This window comes from Hemibagrus wyckioides, linkage group LG01, assembly GCF_019097595.1.
Source record: "Hemibagrus wyckioides isolate EC202008001 linkage group LG01, SWU_Hwy_1.0, whole genome shotgun sequence".
Taxonomy (NCBI): Eukaryota; Metazoa; Chordata; class Actinopteri; order Siluriformes; family Bagridae; genus Hemibagrus; species Hemibagrus wyckioides.
The window spans coordinates 31,051,249-31,070,779 of record NC_080710.1 but is presented as its reverse complement, the minus strand read 5'-3'; the positions used below and the strand labels follow the sequence as shown (position 1 = coordinate 31,070,779).

Sequence of the window (19,531 nt, the reverse complement as noted above, 5' to 3'; positions counted from 1 at the left end):
AAAGAGCTCTGACTCTCAGCTCTAGGAAGAAAAAAATAATCTCTTAAGAGAGCTTATCGTTTTTATTATTATTTAAGTCCTTGTAGCAGTTATAGCTCAATTTAAATAAAGTTAAGTTCTGCACTCCTCTTCATTTTTCTGCTTTCAGCAGCAGAGTCTGTGAAGGTGGTGAGGATTCACAACTCTTTTCTTTTTACCACACATTTAACTCAGTGCCTTATAGAAACCTAATGTTACTCTTTTAGGATCTCTGCAGCCTCTCTCATTCTCTCTCTCTCTCTCTCTCTCTCTCTCTCTCTCTCTCTCTCTGTCTTTCCCTTTCTCGCTTTCTCTCTTTCCTTCTTTCTCTCTCTCTCTCCCTCTCTCTTTCTATCTCTCTCTCCTTCTCTGAGAGACGTAGCGATGGAGTCAACGTTTCAGGCTTATGCTAATGCTCTACCACAGGGGCAGGTGAAGACTCTGAGGAAAGCGCTGTCTGCCCTCTTCCGCATCCACAAGCTAACAGGAACCCACACTGGTCTAGTGTTTCTCTGATCTACAGGAGAGACTCAGAACTTAATTTCCACACAGGAAGCACTTCGCCTCGCCTCCACAGCTACGTCAGTGTTACTTGCTAGCTAGCTCAGTTTAGCTAGTTTGGCGCTTTTGATTTAGATACTGGTTCTGATTTGGTGAATATATTTAGTTCCACTTTGACGTTTTTTTTGTGTTGCCCTGAGGTAAGAGAACTCCTGAGTCGGATAGATTCGGATAGCATCAGATTTAGGATGCGTTTACGTTTACTAGCTAGGTTTAGATAACGTGGAGCTGTGCAGAGCGATGAGTGTTCCGGTTTTAGCAGCTTGTTGGTACCTGGATTCATACGCACAACCTTCAGTAGTCATCAATAGTCCTGATTCTACTGTTTGTGGAAGGGCGAAACGATCTGTAGCGCTAATCCGGCTATGTATCAGAGAAAACCATCGGCTGTGACGCCTATCTAACGAGCGACTCCCTTTCAGGCGTGATTAGCAACCTAACATTTGTTTCCTTCCTGTTTAATGAGAAATAAAGGAACGGATTCATGTCCACTTTTCACTAATTGAGCTTTTTCTCAGCTGAGTTTCTCCCTGGTCGATAGATCCACAGGCGTTATCGGGGGATTGATAGCGTGTCGGTGTTGAGTTTCGGACATTAGTCAGAGAATTTTCATTTATATCCTTTAACCTGCCGTAGCTGCAGGACGACAGAAAGTGATTGAAGAATTCTGGTGAAGATTTTTTGTTTGTTTTTTTTATTTCGAGGTGACAGGATGACTCTGTGGTTAAGGCTCTGGGCTTATTGGAGGATTTATGAGCTCGTCTTTTATCCCAGCATGGCCCAGAGAGCACGGTTAGATCCTTCAGCAAGATCTTTAACCTTCGGCTGCTTTGTTGTTTCCTGTCAGTTTGCATGAAAGCGCAGATGTAAATATTATCGTCTGGATATTTGGAGGCCTGCAGATGAATCCCCCCCGATTCATCACTGACTCAGGATGCTAGTTTGCACTCGTGCTCGTTGGCATCTCTGAGGAAGATGCAGCAGAGAGGACCCGTGCCAGACCGCCTCGCTCAAAATAGGCTCACCTGAAATAGTTCCTGGAGTGCAGCACCAAGCCAAGAGCCAAGATGAATCACCCTGCTGACGGGCTGCAGCTCGTGTGTCAGCCTGAATAATGCGGATTGATGTCAGAGTTTCACTATCAGCGTCCCACATTAGGAATTCCCGACTGTTTGGAATTCACATTGGCATTTGTTTTGTTGTTTTCTTTTTTGATCTGACCTCCCTTTACTTCCTTTTTCTCCAGGTATTGGTGGGTTTATGGTTCGCCAGAGGAGCAAGACTGGGCAAGGGAAAGCCAAGCGATGCCTGAGTAGGAAGGACTCCACTGGATCGATCGTAGAAAACCCTACTGGGAAAGACGAAGGTAAGGTTGAAAGTCAAGTCAAAATTCCAATTCCAGCCCTTTGGGGAGCAGGGTTGCCAGAGTTTCGTTTTTTGCACCCGATAGGATGCAAGGTCACTGGTGTGGTGTAAAAATATTCATGGCCAATATTTTGGAATGAAATCGAATACCTTTCTGCAAACAAAGGGAAAGAGTAAGCGCTAAAAAGTGTGTCAGTGATGCACAGAACCAGTCCAGAAATATATCCTGCAAGCCAAAAAGTCTCATAAAGCCCGAGATCTGTGTCTCCCTTTAACAGTTGCCAAAATTTTTCAGCTAGTTTCAGGTATTTTTATGGCTTTTATTTAAACCCGGGATCACATTTTTGTGGGTTTTTTTGCTCAGATTCTTTTGGCATGGTGTTTGAAAAGGGTTTAATCATTAATTTCCTGATTTAGTTTGTTCAGTAGAGAACAGAAACCACAAAACTGTTGACCAATTAGATAACCAGTGAAGCACATCGGAATAAATCGTTCCTTAGACGTCATTTAGTCAGGAAGCTGTGGTCAGGGTATATTTATATCAAATCTTACAAATCTATGTTTGAGTCACACTTTTTTGCTCCTCCTCTCGTTGGTCAGGCTGGAACGAACCGGACACCCCTGTAGACGAGACGCCGCCCGTGGTTGAACCTTTAGAGAAGGTCAAGAAGAGGTACAGGAAGAAGAAAACCAAACTGGAGGAGGCGTTCCCTTCGTATCTCCAGGTACGTCACTGCAGCTTCAGAAAGTTCTGGACTAGGATTTAATTCATTTCCTGTCCAAAGCTCAAGCCCTGGGTTCCGTTATTCCGTAATTCCAAAGGAAAATGTCATTTACATCATTCGTAGTTTGCCAAATTGAGGTCATTGTACTGTGGGCTTAGTTTCCCTGCTCCACAGAGTAGATCTGGTAGATCACTGGGACGTTTTATAACGGTTCCTAGAGTCAGTTCTTAGCTAGCTGCACGTAGCTGCTATGTAACTCGTAGCTGGAACCAAACGAACGATTTGTGCTCTACAGATAAATTTATCTCATCTCAAAACTTACTACTGCAAATAAATTCAATTACTAAATGGGCAATTACTGAACTGTTCATCTGTGGAGTCTCAGAACCAAACTTAGAACTTCTTAAGGTGAAAATCTCGAATTTCGAAAAGCGAATTTTCCCATAAGAAATAATGTAAATGCAGATAATCCGTTCCAGCCGCCCAAAAATATTCCCAATACGAAGCGTATGGAAACTATGGCTGCTTACAAAGAACTGACCCAAGCCAAGCATTCCATGTCAAGGCTCCTCACAGGAAGTCGTGCCACCAAGCTTGGGCTAAAAATAGAACAGACTGCCCACACCACCAATCTGTCAACAAAAAAACACCTGAGAAATCACCGAACACCTGCTGAAGGAGACGTTGGTATCGTGGGTTCAGTAAAATGGCTTTAGCACCAAAATATTGGTTGAATTAATTATGATGTTTAATTGTTGGTTCTGATCCTGAAGGGCTGAATACCTGATCATCTTTACTTCCTGATTTTTTTTTTTTTCCCCCCCAAAACATCTGATTAAAACTCACTCTCAGTGATGATCTGTTCAGCGCTGTACTACCACCACCATGCTTCAATGAAATAATAAAGAAACATATTTAGACTTTAAATATTTATTCAGTAGATTCCTCGCCAATTCCTCTTAAAGATCCTCTGTAAGTTTGAGCAAAAAATAAATAAATAATTCAGTAAATAAAAGCTATTCATGGTTGTTTTTATAAAAGCTACACGCCCCTGCGGAGCAGGACTTGGCTTTGGCATTAACGTGAACAGATCTCCACTCATCAGTGCGAACGCGTCTGCTTTCAGAAGGATGCTCAGGCTCAGTGCTGGCAAGCCGGCCATGCATTAAGTGCACCAGCTGTCATTTTGGGCTCTTCTTGTTCAGCAAGCCTCAAATTAAACTTAAAGGTCCTCACCAGAGACATGACTTTAATCAATTATTTAAATCCCAGCGCATTAGGCTTTTAATGTTTTAGCGCAGCAGGGAGCAGTCAGATTGATAGTGGAGATCTGTCAGATATAGTGAAGTGCTGCGAAGTTACTTAGCACAGAGAGCTCGTCTTTAACGTTTTTATGTTCCTTTCTTTATTACGCTCGGTTATGAAAGAGTGACCGCGCTCCTGAGCAGCTGTTTCTGTTCTCTTACATGAGCGGCTGATTAAAATGTTCAGGATTAGAGTAGAAAATAAAGACGGCGAGAAACGGTCATATCTGCATAGAAGAAATTATTTACTATAAGGAACCGGACAGTGGGGTGATGTGATCGGATATCGACGATGGATGAAGTGAAATCACGATGATCCCATTGTTGATGTTGATCGATGTTTCTATTATTATTATACTACTACATTTCTTCTATTCTGAAAAGCTGCTACACAAATAAAAGTACATTTCTAATAATATATTTATAATATTCTCCTGTGAATATAATAAGTCACAGTGGGCAAATTGTTTATTCTCCCTAAAAATGTTATAATTATTAGTTTTTAAAAATCTGTATTAATATGACATTTATTATTTTTATCATTTTTAATCTGCTTTTGATTGATCCTGCACTATAGTGAAGCAGTATTTTGTATTATTTCACTCATTTACGATGAAGTTCTCAAACACAGCCGAACCGTTTCCTTTTATTCTTTTAAACTGCACTGTTCTTGATCTACGCTCCTCATGCCGTGTAACCCAGCATGCTCGGAGTTCACAGAATCCCTGACCCTGACCGTTATAACTCCCTCCAGCTCTGTACTCCCACCACCGTGCTTCAGCTTCAGACAGCCATCATTCTCTCCGTCGACTCTTAAGACTTTTCATTGATTTTGTTTTTGTTTTGTTTTTTCTGTTCGCTGCCGTCTTCCAGGAGGCTTTCTTTGGGAAGGAACTCTTGGATAAGAGTAAACAGAGTAAGCAGGCTCTGGAGATGAGGCCAGTAGAGGAGGAGGTCGTGGCACATGGAGACAGCAAACCGCCGAGCGCCAACTCCAGCTTCCTGGATCCCTCTTTAGATCCACTCCTCAGCGCCGCAGCCACTCCCATCTCCGGAAAAGCTGGGACTCTGCGTATGTTCATCCACACACACACACACACACACACACAGCTAGACAGATATCTGTATATAAATACATATATTCTCTTTCTCGACTTTTCCTTTCTCCCTTTTTTCTTCGCTCACTCTTGTCCATATTCCTTGCGAATAGTCCTCCATAATTTGGGAAATGATATATCTTTCCTGTCCACACGCCGCCACATCAGATCCTGTTTTCCTGCTGTGGGTCTCTCAGAAGTCTGTAGGGAAGGATAATATGCTTTATCAGTTCATATTTCTCTTCTCTCTTCTCCCACATCTCGGCGTAACACTACTTTATCTCCGAGCACACGCTGCACCAGGGCGGACGTTTGTTTGTATTTTTTGCTAGAGGGGGAAAAATAAAAAATAAAAATGACGCAGCATTAGACCTTTTTTTTTTTCTTTTCCCTCCGTCCTCTTTGATCCTTAACAAGTACATTCTTGAAGGCAGTTCAAGAAGAGGCTCATTTCAGTCAACTCATTGTCCGCTGTGCCTCCTCATCCTCAGCTCTGTCATGCTTCATTTAAATCCTGCCCCACAGCCCAGCACTCATCTCAGAGCCCTCGGTGCTAGCCAGGCCTACGCTGCACTTAAAACCCAATTTACCAGCTCTCATCCCAGTTCCCAGAGTTCCCCCGTCTGGCCACTTTGGAAAGGATAAAAGCTGGTGTATAATCAAAGGGCTGGGTTTGAAAGCTTGGGGAGAAGACACTCTTAGGTCTGCTTGTTTGTCCTGGGAGATATACAGATACAAAGAACTCGAGGTTATTCTTTCTGTCGCATGTCTGTATTCTGCAGATCTTTATTTAACCTCTTTATTTATTTATTTGTTTGTTTTTCAGAGCTGGTTTTACACTGTATCATGTCTGCGGTCCTTTAAGGCGATTACTCGTCACACTGTACAATACAAATTCTGTCTGGTTATATGATGAAGCACCAATAGACTAGAATACATACACATATATACAGCGATCAGGCATAACATTATGACCATTATGGGGTGCCGTGAATAAGACTGAGTATCTCCTCATCATGGCACCTGTTAGTGGGTGGGATATATTAGGCAGCGAGTGAACATTTTATCCTCAAAGTTGATGTTAGAAGCAGGAAAAATGGACAAGCGTAAGGATTTGAGCGAGTTTGACCAGTTAGACCACTGGATCAGAGCATCTCCAAAACTGCAGCTCTTGTGGGGTGTTCCCGGTCTGCAGTGGTCAGTATCTATCAAAAGTGGTCCAAGGAAGGAACAGTGGTGAACCGGCGACAGGGTCATGGGCGGTCAAGGCTCATTGATGCATGTGGGGAGAGAAGGCTGGCCCGTGTGATCCGATCCGACAGACGAGCTACTGTTGCTCAAATTGCTGGTTCTGATAGAAAGGGGTCAGAATACACAGTGTATGACGGGTCAGGGCTGTTTTGGCAGCATGAACACTTACTATTAGGCTGGTGGTCATAATGTTATGCCTGGACGGTGTATGTTTTCTAGCTGTGCCATGAGTTCGGGGTCATCCTGGGCCACGCCTCTGTTGCTGGATTTTTAGACGAGCGTCATAGCAATCCTCACACTGAGACTAAACAAAGATAATTTCACGCTGTCAGGGAATGTCTTTGGTTACGGTGGCAGTAAATCAGCCCCCAGTGAGCGTGTCGCAGTGTGTCTGATCAAACCGGTGATAAACTCTGCAGCAGATATCCCACAGTGTAAAGCCAGGATTTATCCATGAACTCGTAACCCATTGCTCATTACATGTCTTTTTAAGTTGTATCCAGTTGCTTTGTCTAATCATTATCATGAGTGTCATTTGATTCAGATTTTTTGTGTTTATTTCAGTTGAACTGCACTGCTTTGTTTTTATTTAACATTGTTCCTTTGTTTGGTTTTACATTTAGGGGCGTAACGATACATCGGGACGTGATGTGCATCGTGGAAATGTGCGATATCGGCATTCTGTTAGTCATACATGTAATATAGCTGCACTGTCTGAACACTAGGGCTCTCAATCTGCACAACCTGCAGCACAGTTTATTATAAAATATACAGACAGCACGCTGGTCACATGACCATGTCCCTTCTGAGAGAATCGTTTGCGCTTGTTAGATGAACGATGGCTCCAGAGTTGCAATAATCAGTAGGCATTTATACAATAATGATTTAAAAAGAGCTTCTCCAGTGCCAGAGAGAGAGAGAGATAAAGGCGCTGCGGAAAGAGGTCACTAGGCGACTTTAGAGCTCTGTTTGTCCTACAGAGCTCTAGATACTTAAATAAATTAAAAAGAAATAAACATATATGAATATAGTAAACCTTTAAATCAGGATCGTGTTTTGAATCGAATCGTTCAGTAGGTATCATGAGTCAGATGGTGAAGTCAATATTAAGTGAATCGAATTGGTTTCATGAATTGAATCAAATAGTTAAGTCAATATGGTGAATTGAATCAAATCTGGAATCGGTATCATGAATTGAATCAAATCGTGAAATTAGTGTAGTGAATCGAATCAAATCTGGAATCGGTTTCATGAATTGAATCAAAATGTTAAGTCAGTGTAATGAATTAAATCGAATCGTGAAATCAGTGTAGTGAATTGAATCTGGAATCTGTATTATGAATTGAACCAAATCGTGAAACCAGTCTAGTGAATTGAATCGAATCTGGAATCGGTATCATGAATAGAATTGAATCCTACCCGGAGTGTATCGTTCCACCCCTAAGATTCCGAACATTTTTCACACAGTTCCTCCCAGGTTTAGTGGAGGTCTGTTTTTATTGTAAGCTACCAAAAATGCGAAGAGGCTCAGAAACCCCTTATTTTCTCAATCTTCAGCCAGTGCACAGGATCCCTTAACCGAGTTGGTTCTCCATTCAGACGACGATTTCCTCGGGATGCTGTCGGATGCAGGCCACGATTCAGGTAGACCCCCACGGCGAGCGTAGTCCCCGGGTCAGCCTCTTGGCTCTGTCCCTTTTTCAAATGCTCTAGCTAATCCAGATCCTTTGATGGAAAGATCAAAACTTTTCTGCAAGCCTTCTGTTTTAAGTTTCCTCTCACATTATTCACACACTTTTGTTTTGTTTAGCTTCATTGCATTGTTTCTGGTTTGCTGTTCATTCTCTGCATCATCTTTTTTTTTTTGGCTTTGCTGTGCTTTATTTTGATTTTAACGCTTTGGTTTTTATCTGGTTTGGGTTCCTGTAGGTCTTGATTTATGCCCTTTCCAGGTGGACAGCTCCCCTTCTCCGTTCGGTAAGAGCTTGGAAATAGAGCAGCTTTGGCTGTAAGAGTAGCGCTGTCCTGTTTTCTCACTCCCCGAGGCCACTCAGCACGCCTCTTTCACTTTCTGGATCTCTCCAGCTCTGCATGCCTCTCTTCTGCCCTTTTATATACACACACACACACACACACATTCACTCACACTCTTCTGTGTCCTGGCTTTCCTTATTTTTTTTATACACTAACCACTTAGAAAATGAAATTGCATGCGGCTCTCTGGCTCTGAAGCCGATGTGAGAAGTGGATTGACGTCGGGGTCGAACGAGTCTCACCTCGTCACGTCCGTATGTTTGTTTTAGCGCGAGGCGGCGAAGGTAGATTAACTAAGTGAAGCCTGCTCTTACAGTGACAGCTTCATAATTAATTTTTTTCTCTGAGTGTTAAGTGTGCAGCTACACACAGGCAATACCATTAGCTGACAAGGACACGCTCCTCGTCGCCGGAGTAAGGGCCTCGCTGAGCTGATTGACAAGGAGAGAGTCCTCGTAACTCCGGTCCTTGACTCTGGGCTCATTTTGGGGGCGGGGCTCATAATCATAGGTTTTCATTTCATCCATGTCATATCTTTCATTTGCGGAACACCCAATTGGTGAAGGAAGCTCTTTTTGGATGCACGTCAGGTCATCCTGCAGAAATGCCTTCAAACGAGGACTCGTAGTTTTTTGCCAATGTCCTCTCAGTCACAGCGCTTGTCCCACAAAGGTGAGCTAATTACAGAGCTCCAGTCCTGTGATTTTATATATATAAGACCAAGGTGTTCCATCTCCTCCACTGAACAGAACACTTTCCCCATCATCACCAGGCTTGAACCAGGAAATAATGGGACAAATTGGTCCAGCCTGAAAGGGAATTGGACCACCAGGGATCATTTCATCTTTCATACTTTAACAAATATGCGAAACTGGGTCCAGAAAAAAGAAAAAATCCCTTTGTTTGAAGTGTGAGGTTGAGTTTAACATTGGGAAGAGAGAGCTTGTATTCAGGATTTAGTTTGATTTTAAGAGAGAATGCAGAGGGTTTTTTTCCTCAGGAACGGAATATAATCTTGGCGAGATTTGCTGAACCCTCTGTCCTCCCTTTTCAAGATTAATCACCTCAATTGCTTATTATTCTTTATTGATTAGGTCCTCCTTTCATTTAATATAGCAGGATACAGGGTTTTATTTTCTGTTTTTTTCCTCCCCACACTTGGTTGGCAGGCAACACAAATTAGGTTCCTGTTATTCACAGAAAATTGAGTTAAGGAGGAGGGAAGGGAGTGGGGAAAGAAACATAAGCGTGTAGAAAAATTATTTTACCATGACAAGAAAGATTGGTCCTCACGCTCTTTTCCTTTCCCCCGTTCTATTTTTTTTTCTGTCTGAGCACTCAGACGCGGTAGAAAATAAATTGGTTGTCAACGCTGATTTTCGCCTTCCTAGTTTGACAGCTCTAAGATTTTTTTTTCCCTCCCAACATTTTACTTTTCTCTTGGGTTTGAATGTTCAGGAAATGTCCTTGTGTCGGTATGAATCTAATGAGAACCCAATACCCTTTCTTGCCCCAGCTGGTTTGGATATTGGGGCCATTTCTGATGACCCCTCGGGTCCGCCTCTGCCTGTTCCTGCCCGGGGACCTCGACAATTGCAGGAAGAACCTCTGGATGTGATTCTCAGCCCTGAACTGGACAAGATGGTGACTGATGGTGAGGATATCTGATTAATATGCGCACCTAATTAAATGTGATCCTGGATGTCTAGAATTTCTGATAATACCTACATTCCTGAACAATACACATTCTGTCACTATGGACTTGACTCACTGGTTTCCCAGTACACCATGGTTTCACATTTGCCCCATAAATCAACAATTCCCTGTAATTAATCACAGCTTCCTCCTTCTGTTTTTTTTTCTTTCTCTGATGAGTTCAACCCTTTAATCAGAGTTGGAGGAATTCACTTTCTGTTTTTGCTTAGAAGCTGAACTGGGGTTGGCTCAATGTTGAATAAATTTCCATCTAATCTGATGGTTGTGTTTTTTTTTTAGGGGCTATTCTCAGCAAGCTCCAGATTCCAGGTTTGTATGTCTAATTATTATTATTATTATTATTATACTATAGAATTATTTTAAGATTGCCTTTACATACTGTATGTGTGTTAAGTTTAACTGTTACTCAAGGACTTTAGTACTAAGGTGCTTGATTAATAATGGGTCACTCTACCGTAATGTATGAAAGGTTGTAACCCCCAGAAATGTTGCATTTAAAATTTTTCATACATGGTTGCTCAAAGGTTAGCAGTCATGTATGTAGCATAATATGATGGCCTTGAATGTTAACTACTAGACCCCCTGTCTTTATTTAGAGCTAGAAGGGAAAGAAGTGGAAGACTTGTTTACAGCGGTGTTGAGCCCAAGCACCAATCAGTCATCTCAACTAGCACAGCCTCCCAACACCATCCCTAATGTGCCAGTCATGACAGTGCCACAACGAGCACCAGGTATCTTTCATCACTACTCACATCACTTGTATGCCCTGAACGTCGTGGAAATGAAGTTCAATGCGCATCGAAATCTTCTCGGTTTCAGGTGATAATGCTATGTTCCCTCGCATGCCTGTTATGAATGGTATGATGGGTCAAAATCCTGTCTTTCCCACAAATTCCATGATGCCTGGAGCCGGCATTTCTGGCACTTTCTCTCCCGTTCACCGGATGCCTTTTCCTGAAAGTATGAGGTAAGAGAGCGCACTGCTGCTAAATTCTCAAATCTGAAGGTTGGATTATTTTTCTGTAACATCCCTGTATTAGTCCTTACCTAGAACTGACGTGTCTTTATCTTTTAAGAAAGACTGCGGTGGTTATTCGGTAGTAAAGATCATTCCGAAGGTTTTTTCTGCGTTTAAAAGATAACATAACATCTCGAGGGTGCGTCCCTATAGGGAGAAGAAGTTCAGCCAGATGGGGAGTGATATGGTTGGCCCCTGGAGTGCTCCTGCCTCTATGCCTGGTCCAGCTCCTCCTGCAGAGCCAGAAACAGATGTCATGTCCAACGCCCAGAGGAGTACATTGAAGTGGGAGAAGGAGGAGACCCTTGGAGAGATGGCCACTGTGGCACCTGTGCTCTACACTAACGTCAACTTTCCCAACCTGAGAGAAGAATTTCCAGGTGTGTTCCTGTTTCCCTTAAAACGCCAGCCTGGGGTGTAGATCATGTCCATGAAACTAATCGTTTGAATTTTATCCATAGATTGGTCGACTAGAGTAAAGCAAATTGCAAAACTGTGGAGAAAGGCTAGTTCTCAGGAAAGAGCTCCATATGTGGTAAGCTTTAGCATTACCTTAGAGTTTGGATTTGATTTATCTCTGTGAACCTTGAAAGAAAGTGTGGTTGTTTTTTTCCTCTGCCGTCTAGCAAATGGCTCGGGATAACCGAGCAGCTCTGCGCATAAATAAGGTTCAGCTGTCTAATGACACACTGAAGAGACAGCAACAGCAGCAGGCTCCTGACCATTTTGACCCAAGCATGTCCATGGACACTGAGCAGCTCTTCAAAGACCCCCTCAAACAAAAGGAGTCTGAACATGAGCAGGAATGGAAATTCAGACAGGTGATTGACAGCCCTGGGGTTTCTTTTCTTTTTCTTTTCCTTTCTTTTTTTTAATGATGTAGTGCTAAGCAGGGTTTCTTACCCATTGATCAAGGCTCTGGCTTTATGAATTTTGATCAGCTTCCATCACCCTAACCTTAATTGACTTCATTTGGATTTGCCGTTTGACTAACATCATTAAGTCACCATGCCACTAAAGATCGGGACAAGAGAGGTTGTCAGATGGATTTAGAGCAAAGTTCATGTTTAGGTCAATTGAATCCAGATAGCAGTCAGAGGAAAATTAAACTGTTATTTGTTTTTAATCAGCAAGAGTACTAAATTGGTTACTGTTTTATATTAACATGCTATCTGAGTAATAAGCCGCCTATAATGAAATTCTGACATTCTGAATGCTAAAAAAAAATCCTAGCATGGAAATTTCCCCTATTTAAAACATTTTCTGCAGGGTTACCTCAACTGTGCATGATGGGTATTTTCTGTAAAGCCAACATGGCCTGTAGCAAAATATTATGTAAATGCATGGTTAAGTGGCTATTTCTTTCTTTACATTTGGAATTGCCATACAGTCTACTAATTCTTAATTTGCATTTAAAAGGGAGAGTTAAATCAGATGTTGGGACCCCTTAAGAAGCAGCAGGAAAAGGTCCCAAAAAGCAAAGCCATAAAATCAACAAATAAAGACGTCCTTTTTGGACATTCCAACCAAGCATCTATAGCTGCAGGATGTGGAAAAAAATCTCTGGTAAGATCCCAAAGCGAGGCACAGTTTTGGCATTCATCTGCCAAGAAGCAATAAAGACAAATTTACAAGATTCAGGAATCAATGCAGAAGGTTGAGTTGTAGAGGGAAAACTTTTTTTATACTGGTATATTTTCCCTTGACCCGAAGCATAGGTATTGGCCTTAAAAAAGATTTGTCATCGTGATATTGTTATACACATTAACATTTTCCCTGCATGTTTTAACAATTCATTTTTTAAATGCTCAAAACTTATTTAAGGAAAAAGGAAAAAAAAAAAAGCATTTTTTGGCATTAGATAAATATAAAACAAAATTAAATGCGTTGTAATTGCTTCATCAACTGAAGTGTTTCATTTGCTTTCTGGTTTCCATGGCAGCAAATGAGACAAAAGAGCAAACAGCAGGCGAAGATTGAAGCCACTCAGAAGCTTGAGCAGGTTAAAAATGAACAGCAGCAACTTCAACAACAGCAACAGCAGCAGCAACAGTTCAGTGGCCAGTCAAGTGGAGATACTGCAAATAATGGGAATAAAAGTCCCATGACACCTCAGCCCCCGAATGGAGGCAACACATCCCCTTTACAGCCAACGACAATCAAGGATACTTTTGTGAGGCCTCAGCTTCCTGGGACACCAACGTCCAGTTCATCTTCAGACGATGTGTTTTTGCGTCCCCAACTGCCACCCCCATCAGCAGCAGCAAAAACTCCCACACAGGATACTCAGTACCCACAAGGATCATCATCTCAGCCTCAGTCTCCTCAGATGTTTTCTCCAGGTTCATCAGGGTCCCGTCCATCTTCTCCTTGGGATCCATATGCTAAAATGGCAGGTACACCTCGACCTCAACCATCGGGATCAAGTACACCTCATAGAGGCTCAATATCTGACATGCAGGAAAGGGGCAGGCCCTCTCCAGCCCATGAGTCCTTTGGTTCACCAACGTCTGCGAATGTTGACATTTATTCAAAGCCACCAGACACACCCAGGCCTGCAGACCCATTTGTGAAACCCCTTGGTCCCCCCAGGCCTGGGTCAGAGCAGCAGCAGCATCTTCAGCAACAACAGGGTAGATACATGCTGGCTAATACTACATCTGGAGATTTCATCAGGCCAAACCAGAGAGTGGAGACATACCAGCGAACACCTCCACGTGTTGTGCTGTCTGACCCATACTCAAGGCCGCTGCCTTCACCCATTCCTGGAAGCAATGAAGCTGGCTCTGTACCACTTTTTAAAACCCCCATGCCTCCCTCACATCCTTCCCAAGACTCCTTCAGTACAGGTCAGCTAAGCATGAGACGTGGATCATCAGATGGCTTTCCTCAAGGTCAGCAAACCGATCCTTATGCACATCAACCTCTAACTCCTCATCCTTCAATGGGAGATGCTTTCAGCACTGATGGCAGAATGATGCGTCAGGGTCCAGGAGGTCACTTCACACAACCTATGCCAATGACCAGGCATCCTCCAAGGGATCCGTATGCACAGGCACCATCTACACCTAGGCCAGACTACTCTTCACAAATGGCTGATCCTTATTCTCAGCCTCCTGGTACTCCCCGACCTCATGATCCCTGTGCCCAGCCTCCTGGTACTCCAAGGCCACATTCTGATCCATTTTCAGTACCTACTTCTACACCTCGACCTGTAGAACAGTTTTCTCAGTCACAGTCATCTAGCTGCAGACAGTCTCCATCTCACAGTATGGATCCATATGCCCAAATGCCAGGTACGCCAAGACCAGCTGCAGGAGAAAGATACTCTAAATCCCCAGGTAATCAGAGAAATGCAGAAGCATACACACAGGTTGCTGGAACACCTCGGCCCACAAAATCAGATCCATATGATCAACCACCTGGAACACCAAGACCAGTTCTCACTGACCCATTTGCTCAACCTCCTGGAACCCCAAGGCCAAGCCCTATGGTTCATACCTCTGATCCATTTAGCCATCAGGCTCAAAACAGGATGACTGATCCATTTGCTCATCCAGCAGGTTCTCAAACCCCCAAACATCATGGCATTTCAGAGGAAACCTTCTCCTTGCCACAGACTAATACTAATCAAACCCCTATACATGACCCCTTTGAGCAAGTACCTATGACCCCATGTACACAGTCAGGTGAAAGGCTGGCTCCAACTACAAGCATCTCGTCTGATGCTCAGAACCCAATGCAACCACCACTAGGGGAAACGGAGGAAAAACTTAAACAGGTAAAATCTTATGATTAAATACATTTAGCTATTTGATGCTAATTTATGCTTTTTTCTTATTATATGTTTTTTTTCTGTCCTTAGCGTCTGAGATTACGCCAGCTGATCCTAAAACAACAGCAACAAAAGAGTGCGATCAGGCAAGAGAAAGGGCTTCAAGAGGCTACCGGTACTCCTACACCTGGCACTCCCTTGCACTGGTCACAGGAGGATTCTGTACCACCAAGCGACATGTTTTTAGGACGCCCTCCACCCCCATATCCTGGAACTATCAGAGCTCCACTAATGCATGGAGATCAAAGATTTCCTGGACCTTTCCCTGGTGATCAAAGGGCACCACTTCCCGAAGAGGCTCATTGTCCACGGCCTCAGTTTTCCAGGGATATGAGCAATATGGTCATAAGACCACAAGGGCCTAGGTGAGGTCTTTTTTGTAGTATGAAATACATCGAATTTTGGGCATTCAAGGTTATGAAATAATAATTCTTTTTCCTTCTTTTTTTTTCTTGCAATTCTCTAAATTTTGTGTCTTATGTTGTTTATTTTCCCCCACAGATTTGGTTTTCCGTCTGGTGCAGCAGGTCAGGAGTCATTCCTGCGCCCACCCCACCAAATGCAAGGTGGACCAGTGGTGGATAATATACCACCCCAGATGAGAAGGTCTCTGTCAGTTGATCTAGGTAGATCAATGGGAAGCAACCCTCAAATGGGCCCTCCCCAACACTTTCCACCACGTGGCCTTCCAGTGCAACAACACAACATAATGGGCCAGCCATTTATTGAGCTACGACACAGGGCACCAGAAAATAGAGTGAGGCTACCATTTCTGCCACCCAACATCTTGGACCATCCAAATAATGCTCAGAGATCTTCTACCAGCTTGATAGGAGGTCAAAATATGGCCTTTCCTGGGAACCAGGTTCCAAGGCCTTTGACTCCAATGATGGGTCAACCACAGCAAGGATCTGTTGGGCACTTGCAGATTTCAGCAAGCTTGGAGAATTTGCATCCACAAGCAAACATGCCTGAGAATCCACAACAACATCCTCCACTGTCAGCTGCAATCACTCATTCAGTTAGCAGTGAAGCACTTAATTCTACCCAACCAACACTTCTCACTGGGACAGTCCCGGGCCCAACAGAAGAGATCCCATTGCCTTGTGGTGATGGAATAGAGGAAAAGTTAGATGCAGATGACTCTGCAGTGAAGGACCTTGAGGATGTAGAGGTTAAAGATTTGGTTGATGATGATTTGGAAAATTTAAACCTTGATGCAGACGATGGCAAGGATATAGATTTGGAAACAAATGACCTACATCTTGACGATTTCATTGAATCTGGGAAGTTTGACCTCCTTGCTTATGCTGATCCTGAGCTGAATCTTGAGGACAAGAAGGATATGTTCAATGAGGATCTAGATCTGAGTGACCCTATAGAGGATGATCATGGGGAAACCTCTGTACTTCAGAAGGTGCTGTCTGAGAAGAAATCTCCTCAAATCGTGAATAAATCAGAGGATGTTGAGCTGCCTTCTCGTGGCAAACAAGAAGAGAAACTAGAAGTGGAAAGCGCTGGTAATCTTTTGACGAGGACTATAAAAACAGAGATCAAACAGGATTCACTCATCAGCGAGGACCACCCTGTTGGTGACAACATCCCTCTGGACAGTAAAAATAGCCAAGGAGATATGTCTAGACTTTTTGAGGGATCACCTCAGCAGATTGGCTTGTCAGGTGCTGGGGTCCCTTCTGGGTCTGCTCCAGTGCTCTCAAGCCTTTTAACCAAAGAGAAACTAGATGACTCTGGGATCAGCCCTGTGGGACCTCCTCACCAGGGAAATCTTGTTCAGGCTAGCCATGGTCCAGAACTTCAGCCCAACATGGGTATGATGATGCAGGGACAAAACAAAGACCATGGGCTGAACCCTACAATGACAGTGGGACACAGAATGGATGAATCACTCGCTCATGGAGCGCAACTGGGAAACCCAAATACTTTGCCAGTTGGTAGTCAGCAGTTGCCAGTCCAAGGATTTGCAGCTTCACCAGGCCAGAACGTGGATATAAACCTGCCCATGCTAGGTGGCCAGCAACCTGTCCCCCACACGCTCCATCCACAGGCCCAACAGGTGATGTATCCGCAAGGGTCCATAGGGCAGCAAGGCGCAAAAATACAGCAGAACCAGTCGAACAGGCCACTGCTCTTAGATGAGCAACCCCTTCTTCTTCAAGATCTCTTGGATCAGGAGAGGCAGGAGCAGCAACAACAAAGGCAGATGCAGGCTATGATTCGCCAACGCTCTAATGACCCATTTTTCCCAAATATTGGTAAGGCTCTCATACTATTACTGTTTTAAAATTAATTATTCATTAACATGTAAGTCAGTCCCATTCAGTGAAGACTTCATTTACACCTGGTCATGTCATGCATTGTATGCTGATAAAATACCACCTTAACCACCTGGTCAGATATACTGGAATCTCTGTTGTGTTAGCTTATTAGAACACAAGTCTCAATGTTTTTACATATTTTACTGTAGCTTTATATATAAATTCATGTGATGATACAATGAAGTGAATTTTTCATGCTATTTTTAAAGAAATTTGTGGAGGATGTATATAATCTATTGGAAGGTGCTTTAGCTGTCGAATGTGGCCAACACATGAAATCTATTTCAAATGCATTTTTGGTTTAATTACCCTTTTACTTTTAAGTAGATCATGTTTCTATCCTTAAGATGTTTTAAATGATCAATTATAAACTTTTAAAATGTTGCCAATTCAATTAACTGCCTTGTTTTTTTTCCTGTGTGTTTAGACTTTGATGCTATTACAGACCCGATCATGAAGGCCAAGATGGTGGCCCTAAAAGGGATTAATAAAGTGATGGCACAGAATAGCATGGGTATGCCACCCATGGTCAGGTAAATAACCCTTCATAAAAATCTGATCAGTTGAGGCCAGACATTTACATTATATCTACCAGAAATCGATGCAATGACTTTTAGAATCTTTCGATTGGCCAGTTGTTGTAATCGAGTTAAATGAAGCACATCTGAGGAACTCCAACCTTAAATCATGAGGGAACCTTCCAACTGTGAATCACCCTCATGATGGCTTCATGTTGTGGGGATATTTTGCTGGAGAAGGGGTTGGTTTACTTCAGAATGGATGATTGTCTAGAAATACTTTCACAAACCTTGAAGATTTATAACAAGTAGCTTAAAGACAACAAAGTGAAAGTGAACAACTGACCTGAACCTTGTAGAAAATTTGCGGGGGAAATACGAATGTCAGGGCAAGCAGCTCCACAAACCTGAGTTCTACCAGTTCTGTATGGAGAAATGGACAAAAAGACTAAGACAAAGTGTTGAGAAGCTGGTGGAAGGCAACCCCAAGTGTTTTATTCGATATAAATTTTTGATCCATTAAAAATCTGATATAGTTAAAAAAAAAAAAAAAAAAAAAAAAACTGAAATAAATCTGGCTTATTAATTTGAAATTGCCTTTTATGGAGATACCCTAATTGGCAAGAAGTATATGGTACCATGAAATGTGTGGAGTTTAATGTGTTTAGCCTTCATGTATGTAAACTCTTGGTGTATGTAATGTAATGATGTTTAAGGGTTTTTTGTTGTTGTTGTTGTTGTTTACTTTAGAGATTTCTTGTCAGAGCTACATTTTTACAATGGTAGTAGTTTATAAAGAAAATGTTGCATCATATGTTTTGTCTCTTTTGGGACAGAATGCAACAGATGCCCGGAGCACATGGACCAGATGCACTCGGGTTCCCTCAGCATGCTTTTGGACAGGTACAAGCACAAGCCTGTGTTTTGTTATGTTTTCACTTGTAGTATTGCATCCTGCTCAGCCACTAACACCCCTTTCATTTTAGGATGGGAAGCTAATCCCTCAGCTGACGAGGCCAAACCCTCCAAATTTTGGACCTGGATTTGTCAGTAAGTGTTTGCTGATTTGTCTTAACAGGCCAAGATTGTCTAGGTGTTTATTTTGTGATGTGTTTTTCTTAATATTAATGACTTTGTTGTATTTGACAACCCTCTTTTCAGACGAAGCTCAGAAAAAGCAATATGAGGAGTGGCTTCAAGAAACTCAGCAGCTTCTTCAAATGCAGCAGAAGTTTTTGGAAGAACAGATTGGTGCCCACAGGAAATCGAAAAAAGCCCTCTCAGCAAAACAGCGCACAGCTAAAAAGGCAGGCCGTGAGTTCCCAGAGGAAGATGCGGAGCAGCTGAAACACGTGACCGAACAGCAGAGCGTGGTTCAGAAGCAACTGGAACAGGTAGAGAAGCTAGCACAGTTTTAAACTTTTTCACTGGATTTAGTATATTTATTTCCAAGAAAGTAATAGCCACCCTTCAGTTTTAATTTATATTTCTATAGTTATATAAATTTAGATTTATTTAGATCTTGCTATGTAAAGCTGTTTGAGGAATTTAAGCTGTTTTGACTCATGCTTTGTGCTTTAAAACATTAACATTCATCATCGAAACAGGTGAGGTGAAATCCATACTCTCTCTCAGGTCCTCTTAAGACAGATTAGCATAAGCTTTTTCATTGGTCTTTTGGCTTACATTTACGAAACCACACGCTTCACCGCTCCTCTTTCCATTTCAACAATTTAATTGAAGTGGTCGATCT

The 19,531-nt window shown here is 42.6% G+C and overlaps 1 protein-coding gene across 7 annotated transcripts in view; it reads left to right on the top strand.

Annotated features, from left to right (window-relative positions):
* Positions 1-19,531, top strand: part of kmt2ca (lysine (K)-specific methyltransferase 2Ca) — a 199,228-nt gene that overhangs the window by 156,907 nt on the left and 22,790 nt on the right. For 4 of the 7 annotated variants that reach the window (XM_058395324.1, XM_058395298.1, XM_058395291.1 and 1 more), the window contains 20 exons: positions 1,826-1,945; positions 2,545-2,669; positions 4,847-5,045; positions 7,879-7,965; positions 8,251-8,298; positions 9,872-10,009; positions 10,351-10,380; positions 10,668-10,802; positions 10,891-11,038; positions 11,243-11,469; positions 11,551-11,624; positions 11,716-11,910; positions 12,509-12,655; positions 13,032-14,870; positions 14,955-15,289; positions 15,426-17,197; positions 17,688-17,793; positions 18,615-18,681; positions 18,765-18,828; positions 18,940-19,172. In XM_058395324.1, coding sequence (XP_058251307.1) covers positions 1,826-1,945; positions 2,545-2,669; positions 4,847-5,045; positions 7,879-7,965; positions 8,251-8,298; positions 9,872-10,009; positions 10,351-10,380; positions 10,668-10,802; positions 10,891-11,038; positions 11,243-11,469; positions 11,551-11,624; positions 11,716-11,910; positions 12,509-12,655; positions 13,032-14,870; positions 14,955-15,289; positions 15,426-17,197; positions 17,688-17,793; positions 18,615-18,681; positions 18,765-18,828; positions 18,940-19,172 — 6,089 coding nt within the window. The remainder of the gene's footprint in view (positions 1-1,825; positions 1,946-2,544; positions 2,670-4,846; positions 5,046-7,878; positions 7,966-8,250; positions 8,299-9,871; positions 10,010-10,350; positions 10,381-10,667; positions 10,803-10,890; positions 11,039-11,242; positions 11,470-11,550; positions 11,625-11,715; positions 11,911-12,508; positions 12,656-13,031; positions 14,871-14,954; positions 15,290-15,425; positions 17,198-17,687; positions 17,794-18,614; positions 18,682-18,764; positions 18,829-18,939; positions 19,173-19,531) is intronic. The other 3 variants (XM_058395317.1, XM_058395343.1, XM_058395335.1) reach the window with 3 other exon arrangements.